The sequence below is a fragment of the Metarhizium album genome, assembly GCF_000804445.1.
Source record: "Metarhizium album ARSEF 1941 chromosome Unknown scaffold_9, whole genome shotgun sequence".
Classification (NCBI taxonomy): Eukaryota; Fungi; Ascomycota; class Sordariomycetes; order Hypocreales; family Clavicipitaceae; genus Metarhizium; species Metarhizium album.
In genome coordinates this window covers 167790-185505 of record NW_024467583.1, presented here as the reverse complement: position 1 = coordinate 185505, position 17716 = coordinate 167790, and the positions used below count along the sequence as shown (strand labels likewise).

General features: G+C 55.8%; 5 protein-coding genes across 5 annotated transcripts; 2 read left to right on the top strand and 3 right to left on the bottom strand.

Annotated features, from left to right (window-relative positions):
* Window positions 1-2177: 2177 nt before the first annotated feature.
* MAM_04165 (uncharacterized protein) lies at window positions 2178-3308 on the bottom strand (the record flags this gene model as incomplete). Its single annotated transcript, XM_040822963.1, has 1 exon — window positions 2178-3308. One exon carries the CDS (start codon window positions 3306-3308, stop codon window positions 2178-2180), a length of 1131 nt encoding a protein of 376 aa, XP_040678842.1.
* A 396-nt stretch (window positions 3309-3704) lies between these two features.
* MAM_04164 (transcription factor TFIID complex subunit Taf111) lies at window positions 3705-5178 on the bottom strand (the record flags this gene model as incomplete). Its single annotated transcript, XM_040822962.1, has 3 exons — window positions 3705-4009; window positions 4068-4258; window positions 4337-5178. 3 exons carry the CDS (start codon window positions 5176-5178, stop codon window positions 3705-3707), a joined length of 1338 nt encoding a protein of 445 aa, XP_040678841.1.
* A 1432-nt stretch (window positions 5179-6610) lies between these two features.
* On the top strand, window positions 6611-10706 carry MAM_04163 (elongator complex protein; the record flags this gene model as incomplete). The annotated part of the gene is made up of 4 exons (XM_040822961.1): window positions 6611-6768; window positions 6869-8580; window positions 8636-8978; window positions 9041-10706. 4 exons carry the CDS (start codon window positions 6611-6613, stop codon window positions 10704-10706), a joined length of 3879 nt encoding a protein of 1292 aa, XP_040678840.1.
* Window positions 10707-11048: 342 nt separating this feature from the next.
* Window positions 11049-13841, bottom strand: MAM_04162 (Actin interacting protein 3; the record flags this gene model as incomplete). Its single annotated transcript, XM_040822960.1, has 1 exon — window positions 11049-13841. One exon carries the CDS (start codon window positions 13839-13841, stop codon window positions 11049-11051), a length of 2793 nt encoding a protein of 930 aa, XP_040678839.1.
* A 2728-nt stretch (window positions 13842-16569) lies between these two features.
* Window positions 16570-17346, top strand: MAM_04161 (ubiquitin hydrolase L3; the record flags this gene model as incomplete). The annotated part of the gene is made up of 1 exon (XM_040822959.1): window positions 16570-17346. The coding sequence occupies one exon, from the start codon at window positions 16570-16572 to the stop codon at window positions 17344-17346; it is 777 nt and encodes a 258-aa protein (XP_040678838.1).
* Between the last annotated feature and the right edge of the window lie 370 nt (window positions 17347-17716).

Here is a 17716-nt window from a genome sequence, read left to right as displayed (position 1 = left end):
TGTCGCAGAAAATCACATTTCCCAATGCAACGTGTTCCGCCAATGCATATGGATGACGCAGTCCCGAGAGAAGCGAGCGTCGACTTCGTCAGGGACTTTGGTTTGGCCCATTGGTCGCTCACACGTCCAGCGAATGGTTCTCGGTCCAACAATTCGTCATGAAATTGACAGCTTTCCCGTGATGGTTCTTGGATGACGAGGAAGGAGGTCGTGTCTCCAAGCCCGACCACCTGGACGCGGAGAGGAAGTGATTTTTCGACCCAAGTACGACGCAATTTCTGTTATTCATGGACCTACCGCCAACTTTTGTCAGGTTCTGACTGTTCTACAATCAGTCGTGCCGTTGACGATTTGATGATCCTTGTGCGTGGTGTCTTGCCAGGCCCGGCCGATGCCTTCCGGAGATCCATGGTGAACGGCCATAGCCGCAGCTCACGGTGCTTGGCTGGGCAGGCAAGCCAGTCAAATTACCATTACGCCTGCCTGACGCCCGGGAAACACGCGAGGCGCTCCGTAACCCCCATCTCGAATGCAACCACAGCATGTAGCATCATGTACGCCGTATTTGCCTACCCATGATGAGTATCCGGTGATGTACCGCAGTATATGATGGGTTAGTAGGTTTCAGGGCGCGGTAGCCTGGCATTTGACTGCTCTACTCACCTGGGCAGGCAGTTGAATACTTTTCCGCCTCTCGTTGACCTTTCAAATGATCCCGTCAACCGAGTCAGTCTGGCGCTCAGATCCCGATTGGCGTATGATGAGCCAATATAACGTTGCCGCCCAAGCCAGACCCCAAGACCCCCAGGACCCCGGGGGAAGAAAGGCATGACTAGATCCCTGACGGCCTTGTATATCCATGTCAAGGGACTACTAACAGAGATGACGCCGATGCACGCCCGGCCTTGGAACCCAAATAATGTCATGATATCGAGACCCGATTCTGGGGCCAGAGCTCTGCAACCAATCATGTGTACTCCATATTATAGTAATTAACGCTCGACTATCAAATGCCGGCATCGACTCTTATCATTCCATGCACTTGCGCAGTAATTGGTGTCGGTGGCAAATGACACTCGATAGTCGCATCTGCAGAATGGTGCATGTATTTTGATTAATCGTTGACACATGATATCAGCCGCGCGAGGTTTTTTTTTTTCTTCAAAAAAAAAAAAAAGAAAAAGCCTGGACCAGCGAACCCTCGCTCAACCTTTGTTGTTGCTCGACAGGCCACGCTACTCAGACGCAAGGAGCATAATTAACACCCCAATGCCAATGCCAATGCCCATGCCCCAAGCGCAGGCAGGCTGGCTTCCAGGCCCTCATCCAACCGTCCAGCCTCGTGCACGGTGAGTGCGGTCCCAAACCGGTTTGTGCTCCAAGGGGTTGAAGCCGAGCACGCGTGGAGTGGTTTGTCGTCCGATTTGGCATGGACAGACACTCTTGCGATACCTGGCCAAAAATCGAACGACACCACGGGCGTCTTGACATTGCGTTGGAACGAGCGAATGAAGCCAAGGATGGCGGTGCAACTTTCGAGGCGCCACCGCCACTGCCACTGCCATTGCCTCTATTGCTAACGGTTGGCCACGCGACTCGAGGGCGGTGAAGGGGGAGGGGCGAAGCGAAGCGAAGCGCACAAGGAAGTTTCCGCGCGGCTTCGAGGCAACGGGTCATGCATGACCGACCAGTGGCCACTTTGTGTGACGGGACCTGCCGTACCCCTGCCGCCTAGTAGCTGCGAGTCGCGGGTCTGCGACTGCCCTCGACAGGTGCTCTTTGCTTGCCGCGCGAGGACTGACTAGTTGACGGACGGCGCGTGGGCAAACTCCTAGCTTGTTGCCTCCAAGTAACCACCTGCTTAAACGGAGGACCCTGGCGTTAAGTACTTGGTACTCAAGTACTTAGGTTGGTGGCAGGCAGGCAGTTGGGCAGAGAGCCCGACCCTACTTGACAAAAGCGACACTGACACCGTGCCGCGGGAAACTCTTCGTACCAGACGTCACATGCCCGTTTATGCATGTACGCCCTTTGCAGCTAGTCATCACTGGGAAAAACGGAGGAGGGGGGGGGGAGGGGGCTGGAGCGAGCACAGAAACCAGTTGAATTCGCAGTGTACTGTAGTGCCGTGCGCGACAGCACAAAAGTCTACGGAGCAGGGGGTCCAGAGTTCTCTGTCAAAACATTACTTTGGAGGCCACACTGAGCAGCCAAGCAGCGTCCTTCCACCCTCCCTCATCCGAGGTTGGGGGCGGCAACCGTACGGCGGGAGCGTGCAGGAGCCCTTCAAAGTGCCGGTGGGAGCCGTCCCCGCGGCCAGCCGTGCGAGCCAGCTCCTCGTCGTCGTCCACGTAGTCGTCATCGTCGTCGTCTTCGGAATCCTCGTCGTTCTCGTCAACCTTGAACAGGGACCAGCCGACGACGTTGCTGATCCACGAACCTCGACCGACGGTGCCGTGCCGCACCAATCGCCGCACCGTGGCTTCGTCGTCTTGTGTTGTGTCGCGCTCGAGCTGCTCGAGCTTCTCGTCGAGGTTGATGAAGTCTGGGCCGGCAATGGCAGCCTCCGGACTCGGGAAGTACGAGTCGTCACCTTCTGCGACGGCTCGCTCGAACGGGGTGCCCGAACGACTGCTTGTCTCGCCCATGCTGTGCTTTCTGCTGTTGAAACGACTGCCGTTGGGAGCGGCGTCGTCATCGTCGTCGTCGTCGGCCATGGCTGAGCTGCCGCGGCGGCTGGCGCGTTGACTGGCCACTTCCCGCTCCCGGGCCAACTCCTGCTCGAATGCTTCCTCGTCGGCATCCCGCATGCCGGCCAGGCTCGTTGAGCTCTGCCTTGATACGAGCCAGTTTTGGCCTTTATATTCCCTGGCCTCGGAGCTGAGCAGCGCGCCGGCCCTCACGAGCCAGCCACTGTCGTTTTCGTTGCCGTTGGCACCGCCGAGCATGTCGCGTCGTCTGGGCGTTGCAGTTCCGGATCTCGACTTCATCCCGTAGTAACCGGGGGCGGCGAGATATGTGGAAGACTTGCTCTTGGACAACGGGCCGCTCGGAGCCGAAGGGGCCCTGTGGTGGGATCGCGAGCCGGGCGTCACAGGGCCGCGGGAGAGGAGTCGTGGTGTCGTGGGGGCCGACCTGCCCTGCAGGTACGTCGCATGGGTCTGGGAGACGAGCGAGTCGGGAATGGCGTCGCTGTCGTTGATGGGTAGCTTGACGGTGAGAGGCGCCAGGGAGAGGTGGTTGATGTTTGTGGTTGATCGGTTCTTCCGTTTCGCGCGGTCAGAGTGCTGGTTGTAGGCGACGTCCATGATGGGAGCTGGGCGTAGGGCGTCGTCTCAGGTGCGCCGCGGCGGACGGAAAAGCTGGGGTGGATGTAGTTGCAAAGGGGGAGCCGATGCGTCACAGCAAGGAGACGGCAGACGAGAGACGCAAGTTCGGCGTCCTGAGTACGGGATAATGACGGTCTTGTACGCCGTACCGAGCATGGAAGGGTAGGACGGAGTAGATGGCAGCGCAATGAGATGGAAGGGCTGGTATCGCGACTCGTTGGGTTGAACAAGAGAGATGTCGACTGGATATTCGGTTGGGGAGGAGCCGATCAAATACTGGTAGAGGTTGAACTCTATCTAACCTGATCCAGATCAGAGGCGGCTCACTGGCTTCATTCGCTGAATGATGAAGCGGCACAAGGTTCACGGGACGCGCTAGCCGTTCTTGACCAGACGCTTCTGTGACCTGTCCCAAGGTCTCAAGGTCCCAAGGTCCCAAGGCCCAAGGCCCAAGGGGCGGGCCACGGCACACGGCACACGGCACACGGAATACCAATCACGCAACGTGGGCGTCGGTCGGCAGGCGCCCAGTTCAAGGTTGAGCCTCCGATACCGGGCGCCGGGTGATCCGGCCTCGCCAGCGCTGGCCTTTTGGTGCAGCTCTTTTTGCTGCTCTCGGGCCTGTCGTCGGGCCTTGTTCTTTTCGAGTCTCTCGAGTTCCTTTTTGATTCTGCATCGAGCTGCGTGTAAGCACACCGTCTCTGGCGCGACCCGAGGGCAGGTCGTCAATCCACATACCTAATGCCCGCAAGGCGGTCATGGTCGGCATTGCCCGTAGGCCGGGAGCTGTAGATGCTGTGGAGAGGTAGACGTAAGCAGGTGCTCGTAACTCCAACCCAACGTAGTCGGCAACAGCGCCTGGAGACGGCACTTGTCGTCTCTTGGGGCCGAGATGCGTGTGACCCAGGCACGCCCACTTGTGAAGCGCCCTGACACGTGACGGCAGCCGCTTCCAGACCCGGGGGGCCTCCCCGCGGGGCCTGCATCGCATCGTCTTGAGTACATACTCCTTAAGTTCCAAGTCTGCCTCGGTTCGCCGCTTCATATACTGCGAGATGACGACGGGATCGTGGACGACCTCGGTTCGCGTCTGCGTCGACCCGTCCTGCAGGCGGACCTCTCTCGTGATGCGGATGGCTTTCTTGACATGGCGACTAGCCGATGTGAAGCCACTAATTTGGCTGGTGCCGTCGTCGAATTGCGCCGGCGTCGCGGCGGCGTGAACGTTGAATCGATCATCCTCGTCTTCCGTGACTGCCACGTCCTTGTCGTCGTGCTCCCGGGCGTCGGACAGCGTTGCCTTTTGCTTCTCCCAAATCTCCTTGATGCCCTCCTCGTACATTGCTTGTTGCTTCTTGACGTTATAGGCGTGGCCGCCGTTAGCGCGCTTCTCACGCTCCATGGCGTCGGCCGACGTGGCCAACGGGCCCTGAACAGCCTCAATGTACCCTCCCTTCATGGACGTTCGGATGAAACTGAAGCCGAGGCCGTGTCCAGTCGGGTCACCCTCGCCGTGCAGCTGGAGCATGGCCTTTTGCGCACAGGCGTCGATGAAGGCCTTTGTAGTTTTCCAAGGTGCCATCTTGTCGGCAAGTGTCTCTTCCTGCTTTTCGCCAGGCTTCTTGGCGCCCTTGGGCGCCTTGCTTCCGCCCTCATCCTCGTCGTCTTCTTCAGCATCCATGTCCATGACGTCATCGTCAATGTTGGCATTTCGGGGATCGTAGCCGGCGTCCTCGAGCTCCTTGATTCCCAGCTGCATGGCATCCAGAAGACTGACCTCCTCAGGCTTGATCATGGCGCGAATCGCATTTTCGTCGGGCAAGATCTCGCTTGGCTTCAGGCGCCACATGCCTTTTTCGCCACTCTCCCTGTCGTACTGTAGAAATTTGGGACGAGAAGGGTGTACATTATAGGCGAAGAGGTTAATAGCGTTATTAGGTTGAAAATTGGCCCGCCTTGGTGTCCGGCCCGCCTTGCTGTCGAGCACCACCTTTGGTGGTGAGGGCTTTTGCTAGCCGAACCACATAAAGTGGGGCGGGCACGATTACTTACTTGAGTTGCCATCGTCAGGTGCCAGCAGCCAGATCAACATCGGCACGCAACGGACGGAACAAAACGTCAAAAATCACCTTCTGCTTCGGCCGACCCCAGCTTTCTGGCGTCCTGGAATCACACACGGCGCCCAGCCAATGCAGCTATTTTTTTCATTGATTCATTCTCTCCTTCGTTTTCCTTTGTCATGGTGCATATTTGCCACTGCACTCTTGGTTCGCGTGCAGCAACTGGCCATCAGAGAGCCCGACGAGTCGTCCCATTTGTGTGCGTTGTGGTGCGGAGTGGTATGTTGACTCGCATGTTTAGCTAAAGCTTCGGCGTGCGATACCGTCTTACGTTGGTCTGACCAGCCGTCATGGGGTGATGGCTACAAGTAAGATAGTGAGTTTCCATTTGAAGAGGGTCTTGCATCATTGCAATACGTCAGTGACCTGGTAATCGTTCCATCATTTGATGTCATGTCGGAACAGGAATTAGTCTGCTGATGATATTCCCGCCTTGCCGTTTGACAGTATGAGATGCATTCGCTGCTTGAAACTTGGGCCTCGACGGCCCTTTTCCGCAAAATCCACGGGTCCCCAGACATGATTCCTGCTGCCGTGACGCAAGACTTGGATGAAGCAGAGGTTAGGCGCCTGCTGAGGCGGAGAGCTCATGACGCCTATTGTACTTTTTGTGAGCATTTGCCAATACCACTGAGATGTGAAATTGCATGTCTTCCTTGCAAAACCATATTCCCGAATGTCTTGTCTTTAGACATTCTTCTAGGATGTCACGCCTGCAGAGATGCTTCCGGGGTGAAGGAAACCACAGACCAGCTTAGAAAAGGAGACGGAGAAGGAAGAAGAAGTTACCGCCCTTTTCAAGAGCAAAAAAGAAGAAATCACGTCCCATATTCTTTCCTCGACACCTCCCTTTCAATTTTCAACGCGCAATGGCTCCTTCCCAATCAGTGCCCACCGACTGGCAAGCCAATGACAGCCACGCTTAATCCCAATGCATCTGCTCACAATTTGTGCATCCCTAGCGCCAATCTCGTGCAAAATTATTGACACAAAAATTTAGTCGCCCGCCCACAAGGCAACATGGCCGTCAGGTAAAGGAACGATAAGTTGACACTACTTCTACTGCCATTTGCAAGCCTCACCATCGTCCATAAAGCAGAACTACCACTCTGCTGGCCGCAACTGTGTTGTTGCATTCTTGATGTGTTGATTTCGTCCACCATGCGCAACCTTCGCCATGTCCGCTTTGGGCGCTGGAGTCATCCCCATGTCACGTCTGCCTGCTGGGACCCCGAGAAGGATGAAGTTGTTTGCACGATTGGGCCGACAGCGGACACCTCGACTATTGAGCTGGTAAGGGTTTCGGAGAATGATATCACGTAAGTCCGTTCCAAGAGCGAGATGCCCGCATCCGAACGGCTTTGACACGGGCACTGTGGACATAGGCCTCACACAGAACACTGAGCAACAGTCGAGTAGGTCATACAAGTCAGTAGCAACCTGGGATGCTCCCAGTCCAAGTCCAGACTTACCGGTAGACAAAATTGTCAACATTCAGTATCTCAGCGGCTCAGGAACGACATGTCTAGTCCTCGAGGGCGGAGACATCATTACTGTCCAGGATGACCAATTCTCACGCAATGGCGCTCACATAGAAATTATGGGCTCCATTGACGCCGGTATTTCTGCTGCCCGATGGTCTCCTGATGAGGAACTTTTGCTGGTGACCACCAAGGCGAACACGGCCATTTTCATGGGTTCCTCCTTCGATCCCGTGACCGAAGTCGCCATGACGCCTGATGATCTCAAAGCCTCCAAACATGTCTCTGTTGGTTGGGGTAAGAAAGAGACCCAGTTCCAGGGTCGAGGGGCTAAAGCGCTGCGTGACCCTACTATTCCCGAAAAAGTTGATCAAGGACGGCCCAGCGCTCACGAAGATGGTTCGACAACGATCAGCTGGAGAGGCGACGGTGCCTACGTAGCTATAAACTCGGTCCAGGACTGCAGTAGACGACTTGTCCGCGTCTACTCTCGAGAAGGTGATCTGGACAGCGCCAGCGAGCCTGTTGATGGACTGGAAAGTGCACTTAGCTGGACACCATCTGGCAACCTGATGGCAGGCATCCAGCGACTGGCTGAGCGGATCGACGTCATTTTCTTTGAACGTAATGGCCTCCGACATGGCCAATTTACTCTTCGATCTCCTGGGAGCTCTGTTTTGTCTCACGAAAAGATTCGCTTGGAGTGGAACTCGGACTCAACTGTTCTAGCTGTCGTACTGAAGGATACCATTCAACTTTGGACCATGGGCAACTATCACTGGTATTTGAAGCAAGAGATACCCATTCGCGCAGATTTTTCATTCCTGTCGTGGCATCCCGAGAAGGCCTTGAGATTCGCCTCGGCTTCGTCCTCTGAGACTGCCATCTTCGAGGAAATTTTCCATACAGCTAGGGGCCTATGCTCGTCACCACATGACAATGGCGCCGTGGCAGTCATCGACGGCGAGACTGTCAAGCTCACACCCTTCCGAACCGCCAACGTACCGCCGCCCATGTCTCTGTTTGATATCACTGCCGAGTCGTCCGTAGTCGACGTTGCTTTCGGGCCCCGGGACATGTCATTCGCTGTCCTGCACCGAAAGGGCGTCGAAATCTACGACTGGCCTATGAAGAATGGACGTTTGGCCAAGCCCAGTCCGAGGCACAAATTGTCATTCCCGTCCCCCAGTGACGGAGTGGAACCTCTACGCATCTGCAGCACATCAGAGAGCCATTTCCGATGCCTTGTATCATCACAAGACTCAGACCTGGCGCATCTTTCCGTCAACGCCCATGCTGGCACGGTTGGCATTGTCGACAGCCAGGAAGCCTTGGTGTCCACGTCAACCTATGAAGATGCGACGTCTGTGGAGGGCTACGGCCAAGATATTTCAGGAAACTTGTACAAACTCACTGACACGTCGACCGACCAAATCCCTATCCGATTTCCTACTCATCTGCCCTGGTTCGAATTGGTCAAATTTGACGGAGACCTAACCGCCTTTGGGCTGTCAAGAAACGGCCACCTGTATGCAAATTCGAGACTTCTAGCCAAGAACTGTACTTCATTTGTCCTCACAAGCAGTCATCTTATCTTTACTACGAGCAACCACTTTGTCAAATATGTGCATTTGGTGCCAGTTGTCGAGGGTAGGTTGGAACACAGCTGTTTTCCATTTACAAGTACAACACTAACGTGATTTAGAGCTCGAGGTACCCGGCGATGATCCCGAGACGGATGAACGATGTCGCAGTGTCGAGAGAGGGTCGCGCCTCGTTGCTGCGATCCCTACCAACATGAGCATCGTGCTGCAGATGCCCCGAGGCAACGTGGAGACGATCTTCCCGCGAGCCATGGTAGTTGCTGGTATTCGAAGCTTGATTGAAGAAAAGAATTACTCACGGGCGTTCGAGTACTGCCGCACACAACGAGTTGATGTGAATATTTTGTGTGACCACCAGCCGACGCAGTTCCTGTCCAATGTCGGCTTGTTCTTGGACCAGCTGAAGAACGCGACATATGTTGATCTCTTTCTCTCATCATTAAGGTAGAATATTCCACCCCAACCAAGTTTGCCGACTCGGAATAATCACTCTAACCTCGCTGTAGGGAGGAGGATGTCACCGAGACTATGTATAAGGATACCAAGAGATCACGAACCCAAGTCGGCATGGAAGATGAATCAGTACCAAACAAACCCTCGTCCAAGGTCAATGCCGTCTGTGACGCCATTCTCAAGGCGCTCCATGCTCGCAAAGCTACCAATGTCCAGAACATTATCACCGCACACGTCTGCAAGTCCCCGCCGGCCCTAGACGACGGCCTGATGCTCGTCGCCGAGCTCATGCGAGAAGACGAAAAGGTGGCCGAGAAGGCAGTCGAACACATCTGCTTTCTCGTCGACGTGAACCGCGTCTACGAAAATGCCCTAGGCCTTTACAATCTCGACCTTGCTCTCCTTGTAGCACAGCAATCCCAGCGTGACCCCCGAGAGTACCTCCCGTTCATACAAAATCTTCACACTCTCCCCGAGTTGCGGCGCAAGTTCGAAATCGACAACCACTTAGCCCGGCGATCAAAGGCCCTCTCTCACCTCCACGCCCTGGACACCTTTGACGAGTTCTGCACCTACACTACCAAACACTCCCTCTACCAGCACGCCCTGCAAATCTACCGCTACGAACCGGCTCGTCTCCAACCCCTTACCAACCTCTACGCCGCCCATCTCGAATCCAAATCATCCTACCGCGAGGCCGGTCTGGCCTACGAATCCCTCAGAAACTACGCCAAGGCAACCAGTTGCTACCGCGCTTCAGGCGCCAGCTGCTGGCAAGAGTGCCTCTACACGGCAACGCAGCAGTCACCCCCCCTATCAGCCGAGGCAATGACCGACCTCGCAGCCAGTCTCGCCGACGTGCTCTGGGAAGCCAGGGACTACGCCGCAGCAGCAACGATCCACCTCGAGTACCTCGCCTCCCCCGAGACTGCCATCAAGTGTCTCTGCAAGGGCCACCACTTCGCCGAAGCCATGCGCCTCGCCGCCCAGACGTCCCGCCCCGAACTCCTCGGGTCCGCCGTCGACGTGGGTCTCGCCGAAGCACTCGGCAGCACGACCGAGTTCCTCGCCGACTGCAAGGGCCAGCTCCTCGCGCAAGTGCCTCGGATCGCGGAACTGCGTCGCAAGGCCATCGAGGACCCGCTGTCCTTTTACGAGGGCGAGAGACCGGGCGGCACGGACATCCCCGACGACGTCTCCGTAGCAGCCAGCTCGCGCATATCCACCGGCGCATCTCTGTTCACGCGGTACACCGGCAAGGCGGGCAGCGTGGGCACCGTAGGAACAGGCGTTTCGCGCGCAACCAGCAAGAATCGCAGGCGCGAGGAGAAGAAACGCGCCAGGGGGCGGAAAGGAACCGTCTACGAGGAGGAGTATCTGGTGAACAGCGTCCGGCGGCTCGTCGAGCGCGTGAGCGGGACGAAACCAGAGGTGGAGAGGCTCGTGTTCGCCCTGGTAAGAAGGGGCATGGCCGAGCGGGCGAGGGCAGCCGAGTCCTTGATGAATGAAGTCGTGGGGGCGTGCCACGCAGCTATTCCAGACGTGTTTGCCGCACCCCCCAATAATGACGACCAGCAACGGCAAGCAGAGGACGCGGGAGAACTTGCATGGAGGGCCAGGGGAGGCGATGCCGTCTTGCAGGAGTGGATGGAGGGACGGGCCAAGAAGCAGGATGCGCCTGTCATTACGGGCCTACAAAAGTTGACCCTGTTGGGTTAAAGTAAAAGAAGGCGAGGCAAAAAGAGTGTTGAATACGAGCAATATATTTCAAAACACACTCTCACAAAATTTGAGTCCCAAAGCATAGAGACGACGTTGTGACTATGATACGTCCATTTCGCTTGTAGTTTGCCCTTTGCCCATGTAGACGACAAATATCGCCACTCAAGGTCGTGCCATCCGTGACAAGAAAAAACCAGTTCGCCTCCGCTATGAAACTCCATAATCCTCCACAAGAATAAAAAAAAAAAAAAAAAGTCCAAATCCACAACTACTTATGCAAACAGACAAGGTACAATCCCGAGCCGAATAGAGCAATAATTGCTTGAAGGACAATATACCCTAGGCATCAGTCTCAGCTGCTACCGGGGCCTCATTTTCAGTCGCGGGCGTCGGTGTAGCATCATGGAATTCCTCGCCATCAGCAGATTGTTCGGCCGGTTCTTCTCGCTTCAACTCCTCTTCTCCAATTGGATTCTCAGGGACAATACCGTTTTGGCGTTCCCACACTTCGCGGCGAATCCTGTCATCCTTGGCCTTTCTGGCGCGTTCCACCTCTTCAAAGCCACCCGACTTCTTTAGCTTGCCGTCTTGGACGTAAGTGGTGATTTCCCGCAACATGGCATTGCCTCTACGGCCCTCCAATTCCTTTTGCCTGAGCTTCTCGGCTCGTTCGATGGCTTCTAGCCGGTTCTCATGATTCGGCTGCAGAGCTCGTACTTCTCCCAGCATGTCCTCCTTGGCGGCGTTTTGATCCAGGCTGTTGCCGAGATTTGATAGACCCCTGGAGAACTGTCGTGCCGTGCCTGCACTAGCACCAGTGCCGTTGTCTTTCATCTGCTCCTTGGTGGCCTGTTCAACCAGAGTAAAGGTCTCTGATGCCTTGTCCAAATCGTCCTTGAGGTCCACAATGAGATCCTCCATAAGGCGCAGCTCGTCTCGACCTTGGCATACATCCTCTAGCTTCTTCTCCCAGATCTTGGTCCAGATGGGCTTTTCGTTGGCCATGTAGTCCTCCATTCTCTTGAGCTCCCTGGTCAGATTTGTAATGTCCTTGGCAACACTTTCCAGTTGGCGGGGAAGAGGGCGGACTCCGCGATGAACAACATCCTTGCGCAAGTCCTCGATCAAATCTTGCAGGTCATCCACCTTGCCAACCAGACGATCTGAATCCGAGTTGAGCTGTTTTCGCCCAGAGATCAAGTATGAATAGCCAGCGTTTCCTTCGATATCAGGGATGGCGGCCTTGGACGCAGCGGACTTCACGTTGGCAGCCTTCTGTCGGATGGCCGTCATCGAGTTCTGAACATCTGACTGGAAGGAAGAATAAGTCTGTCGCAAAACAGCCAGGTCGCGGCGCAGACTTTGAAGCTCGCCAGCCTGACCAGGGTGCAGCTTACGGCCGGCGCCAGGGAGCATCCTCACTCCGCCTTCTGCCGCCGGCGAGACAGGTGAGGCGGTTGCCAAGCGAGCCAACTCCGTTGCTGTTTCTTGTTGTCTGTCAGACACTCGCTGAAGTGTAGTTCCTTGGTCATCGACATTCTGCTTCATGGATTGAACAATCTTGGTCAGGGCCAGAAGTCCGTCATCAAAATGTCGCTTGACCTCGTCAAGTGGTTCCACATTAAGAACTAAAACAGTCCTATCCTTGATATCTGATAAATCTTCCAGCTCATGTCGAACACCGGACACGGGGTCTTGAATATAAATTTCAGGTAGATCAGTGCCATTATGTTGCGTGTTCCATGAAAACTTTTCAATAAATGCCAGTTGCAACCTGCCGATTGATAGCTCGTCTCGTCCTTCGGCGAGGACAATCTTCTTGACCTTGGATTTGTATTGGAGGAACAACGTCAGGTCTTTGGTTGGAGTTAGCGGAGGGGACACATGGAAGAATGATTCACCAGGTTTGGGCTCTGTGGGATGCGAGAGGGTCGGTGTCTCATCCGGCTTTGGCTGTAGCCTCGTACGCTTGACGTCGGGCCCTGATCGCAGACTCTTCCCCGTGAATGGAGGATCCTGTAGAGGGCCGTTCAATGTTGAACTTGGCGCGTAATCCTCTTGCGGTGTTTGTGCAGCTGGACTGTTACTTGAGTCCACAGGGCGGTTGGACTGCCGAGGAGGCGAAACAGAGTCTCCCAGAACGCCTGGCATACGAGATGGAGGAGACTCCACAACAGCAGGTTTTGGCTGACTTGACAGGCTGCGTTTATGTTGCACAGACTCCCGGGACTGTACTGCCCGTAATGATTCTCTCGCCTCTCCTCTCCCTCTGTTCGGAATGGGCGTTGTTTGTGACGGCAGGATGGGCACAGCGTTTGCAGCACCGCCCAAATGTTTTGAAATCTGATACTGAGAGTATCGTCGAGATGCTCGACGCTCCAAATCACCCCCCTTCTGTAGAGCCGCTAAAGCGCTTGACTGCATGTCTGGTGGCGGTGGCGGAGGCGGCGGGAAGGCGTCGATGTTCAAATCGCCAGCAGAGGAAGATGGAGGCATGGTGGTGTTTTCGGCTGGATAAGGTGGAAGCGAAGGAGCATCCTGCATTGTAGTCGGCTGATCTGGCGCATTAGGGGCAGGGGCCTGGTCCCGCTGGGGATGACGACGGCTCAGCGATGTGCCGTTGTTCGTTTGTTGGCTGGACTCCCCACGCTGGGACGCGTCAGGTCGATAGCCGTTTTCGAAACCCTCGTCCAGCAAGTTCGTCAAACCACTGGTGCCGCTCGCCGCTGTACTGACGCTTGTGGTTCTCTCGGGCAGACTAGCATCCCGCTCCCTTCCCTGCTTCTGCCGTAATCGCTGCTGCTTGCGTTTCAAGCCGTGGAGCAAATTAATGATGATGTCTCGAATGCGTGGAAGATACTTTTCCAGACTTTCCGCGCTAGCTTCTTGGCTTAGGGTGGCCTCCAAGATGTGTCTTAATGAATCAGGAACATTCCCCAGGTCGGAGGTATCGACATTGATGGCAGTGAATGCCCGGCATGCCATGTTGAACTCGTAGCCGAGGCGAACGTAGACGTCGGAAACCTGCGTGTCAGTGGCCTGGCCACGGGACCACTGTGTCAAAGTTTCAAGCAGCTGCTTGGTGGCGACAAGTAAATGTGTGACACTCTTTTCGATTTGTGACAGCGGCATGTTGGATGAACTGCCGCCAGACGCCTAGATGACGGGAAGAGCATCGGTCAGCACTCTGGACAGACGACGTCCTTGGCAGTTGGCTTCTCAACCAGGAAGGGCCAAGGAGCGATGCGCGGGACGAAATACAAAGCTCACCTCACGATTTGACCGCCTCGACAGACTGCCCTGACCAGACCGATTCGAAGCTGTAGATGATCGTGGTTGGACGCCAGCCAAGCCGGGAGAGCTGGGTCGCACACCGGGCGGCGGACCCGGATCTGCACCAGGCGAGCGGCGTTGTAAATAGCCTCGCTGGGACAGGCCGGGCTGAGCTTGCATCATCGTTTCGATGATTCTTGGGTCCGTTTCTGCCTGTAAATGAGGGCTGAGAGGCGGTCGGGTACTCGAATCTGTGGCGACGACCAAAGGGTGTGGTGCAACGACACGTGGACGTGGACGTTGGACGTGGACCGAATTGACGGTCTGGACAGCAAAGATGACGGCGCACGAATAGGCTGTAAACGCGGGCGGTCCGACAAAGCAGGAAGCCCTCAAGGCCTCGGGAGAAAAGAGCACAAGCAAGAGCGAGAGCGAGAGCGAGAGCAAGAACAGGGTCACGGCCCAGTTGTAAGGATGATGTCGGTGATGGGACCCGGAGGTGAGGTTGGGTTGATTTGGTGGAAAGGAGGAGGAGGTCCAGGGAATCCAGACCCAGATGGCCCAGATCGGCCAGGGCCAGGTCCCGGTCCGTCCAAGTGTCCAGAAGGTGCCTGGCATGAGCCCAGGTGGCTGCACATGTGCTCATTGCGGCGAAATAGTACGGAGTACATGCTTGGTACTTGCGCGTAGTGCCTAGTCTGGTAGTAGCGCTGCTGCTAGTGACTCAAGTGCCCGAGCAGGCAGGTGGCCCGTAGGCCGGTAGACGTCTCTACCTTGTCGCTAGCATGTATCACCTCGAGGACGTCAGCCGCTGTTGCATGCTGGAGCCTGCCGAGCAAGTGCTACTGCCCAGGTACTTTGGCAAATGAAGTCTGCTGCGGGGTAGAGCCCTCCCTCCTCCCTCCGGTGTGGCATTCCGCTCTCTACCTGCCGACCTACCTGGGAGGGAGGGCAAGTACTTTAAGTAAGTTACCAACTTAAGCACTTAAGAAGTAGGTACTTAGTATTAGCAACACTGGCCACATCGTAGCTCTGCAGGTTGCAGGTACTTGCCCGCCCGTCTTGAGCCCAGCCCCCAGTAACTCCCACACGTCTGCTGGCAACTTGTGAGAAACATCAATCCGGTGGGAAGACGCCCATTTCCCAACGCCAACATTCGAGGCTCGATGCCCAGTGCCGAGTGCATCACCGCCCTTTGGACGCAAGACGGCCAATCGTCTGGCTCAACAACCCGGCAAAGACGAAGCAGCCTGCGGGTGCTCCCAGGGATGTCCGTACGGGATACAGACCGACTGTACTCCGTACTGAGTGAGTACCGGACCGGAGGACTCCACGAGTTCCATCCAGATCATGGCATCCCTTGATCAATGTGGCACAAGATCTCGCTTCGAGCCAGGGTTGCGACCTCTACCACCTCCGTCACGCTGTATCGACGAATCTCTCGGCAACTGTCCAACACCCTTGGGCCGTGGTATTGCTCTTCTTATCCAGTACGGGCAAACGCCTTTGTTCGAATGCACTCCCTCCCTCCTGACCGGACCAGTCGCGCGACGCACGCCTTCACACCATTCATCTGGAGCGAATCAGCCCGGCCCTCTGCTGAGTAGCCCTTTCAGTTATCTGCAGGTGGTGTTGCCATCCCGGCACACAGATGCTTCAGACTCAGCTCCAGGCCAATGCCGAGCCATCATGGTGGCGATGATCCCAAAATAGCCACCCGTGTACGCTGCACGCTGAGTATCTATCTCGTCACGGCATAACTACTCCGTACAACTAGTTATGGCCTAAATACTTGGCTGAGTCGTAGTAGTGTCATCATGCCGATTCCTTCTACTTCCAACCATCAACCCTTCGTGAAGCTGAAAGTCCTCCCTGACCGAGCAGCAGTTCAATGTTTCCGTCTCAAGATACACCCCGTGTTTCACATTACCACCAGTCCAGAAACATCGTGGTGGGGACGTTAAAGCTTGTCACATCTGCCTCCTCGTTACCGTCCGCGTCCTGCTTTGCCTGCACTTTGCTGGCAGCGTACATGTTGCATTATCCCTGTCAAGTGTGTTTGCACGTTCATGCGTCGTCAACTGTCCCTGCTCCTCCCTGTAGGGGTCGCTCGAGGAATCCGACTTGATATCTTCTGTCGGCTGGGTGCCATACATGATACCTGTGCCTGAGTGAAGCATGCCGTAGTTCAAAAAGGTACTGCTTCTAGTCAACTACCGCACTGCGCTACACATGCATAAAAAAAGGTTGTCATGTGACTTGGCACACGAGTTTCTCACAAATTTATCCATTTATCCACGAGGAGATGACTCAAAAAGAAAGTCAGCCAAACGTTGGCAGATTGAGTTGTACATGATTCCCTCCCGTATATCAGAATTTAAACTGGTATCTAGTTTGCCCCCCCAAAAAGTCGATTTTTCCGGCAGCGAGACGTCATCCCACTCGTTCATCGTTCAATGCCGCCACTGGCAACTTCACAGTCCCACCCTCAACCTCACCTACATCAAACGTGACATGATGACCTAAATCTACACACCTAAAAAGACAAAGGAAGAAAGAAAAGCACATCTAAGCACCCGCAGCTGCCATGTCTACGGAAGGCGTCTGGATCTCTCCCACCGGGCGCAAATCATTCATCCCCCTCGAAAACAACCCCGAAGTCTTTACCAGCCTGGTCCACGATCTCGGCGTGTCGCCCGCCCTCGGCTTCTACGATGTCTACAGCCTGGATGAACCGTCTCTCCTCTCACACATCCCGCGCCCAGTGTACGCCCTCATATTCATAGCCCCCAGTGAAATGCAAACAGCCGTCCGTCGACAAGACGGGCTGCCCAAGTCCGTGGCCAACGGCGGCCTCACCTATGACCAAAGCGGCCCCGACGAGCCCGTCGTCTGGTTCCTGCAGACAATCGGCAACGCGTGCGGGCTGTACGCGCTGGTCCACTCGGTGGCCAACGGAGACGCCAGGCAGTTTGTGAGCAAGGACTCCGTGCTGGCCAGGCTGATTGAGACGGCTGTGCCGCTGAGGCCGCACGAGCGAGCAAAGGGCTTCTACGATAACCAGCAACTGGAGGAGGCGCACATGCGGGCGGCTCGGCTCGGGAGCTCTCGGGCGCCGCCGGCCGACGTCCACGCGGGACACCACTTCATCTCGTTTGTGAAGGGGACGGACGGCCATCTCTGGGAGTTGGAGGGCACGGCAGATGGGCCCATTGATCGGGGGCCCTTGGCAGATGGCGACGACATGTTGAGCGAGGGGGCGTTGGAGCAGGGCGTCAAGAGGTTCATCAAGATGGGCGAGGGAAACGTCAACTTTAGCATCGTTGCTCTGGCCAAAAACGACAGACATGCGTCGGGACATTGACGCGACTTTCACCCCTCCTTCTGCGGTTGTCTCTGACCATGGGCCAGGGCCACATGGTCGATGTTCGAGGTCTGGGGCTGGGAGGTTCTGGGCCATCTATGCCCGTGATCCCGCGATAGTTTCGACCGGCTGTTGCTCAGCTTGTACTTCATAATTCCAGTGGTCACTACATCACACGTTGGGGCCGTTCTGTTCCCGGGCCTCGTTGCTCCGCTATTCTTCACATGCATGTGCTCGAATGCAGAAATTGCCCATCCACGCCGCTCAGCTGTGGCCGCCTCACCTCTTTCTAGCGCTGTCTCGAACACGGATTTCCAGCCTCTCCCCGAGTCGAAGCAGAAATGCGCCTTGCTCGCCTCGAAGAGAAAAA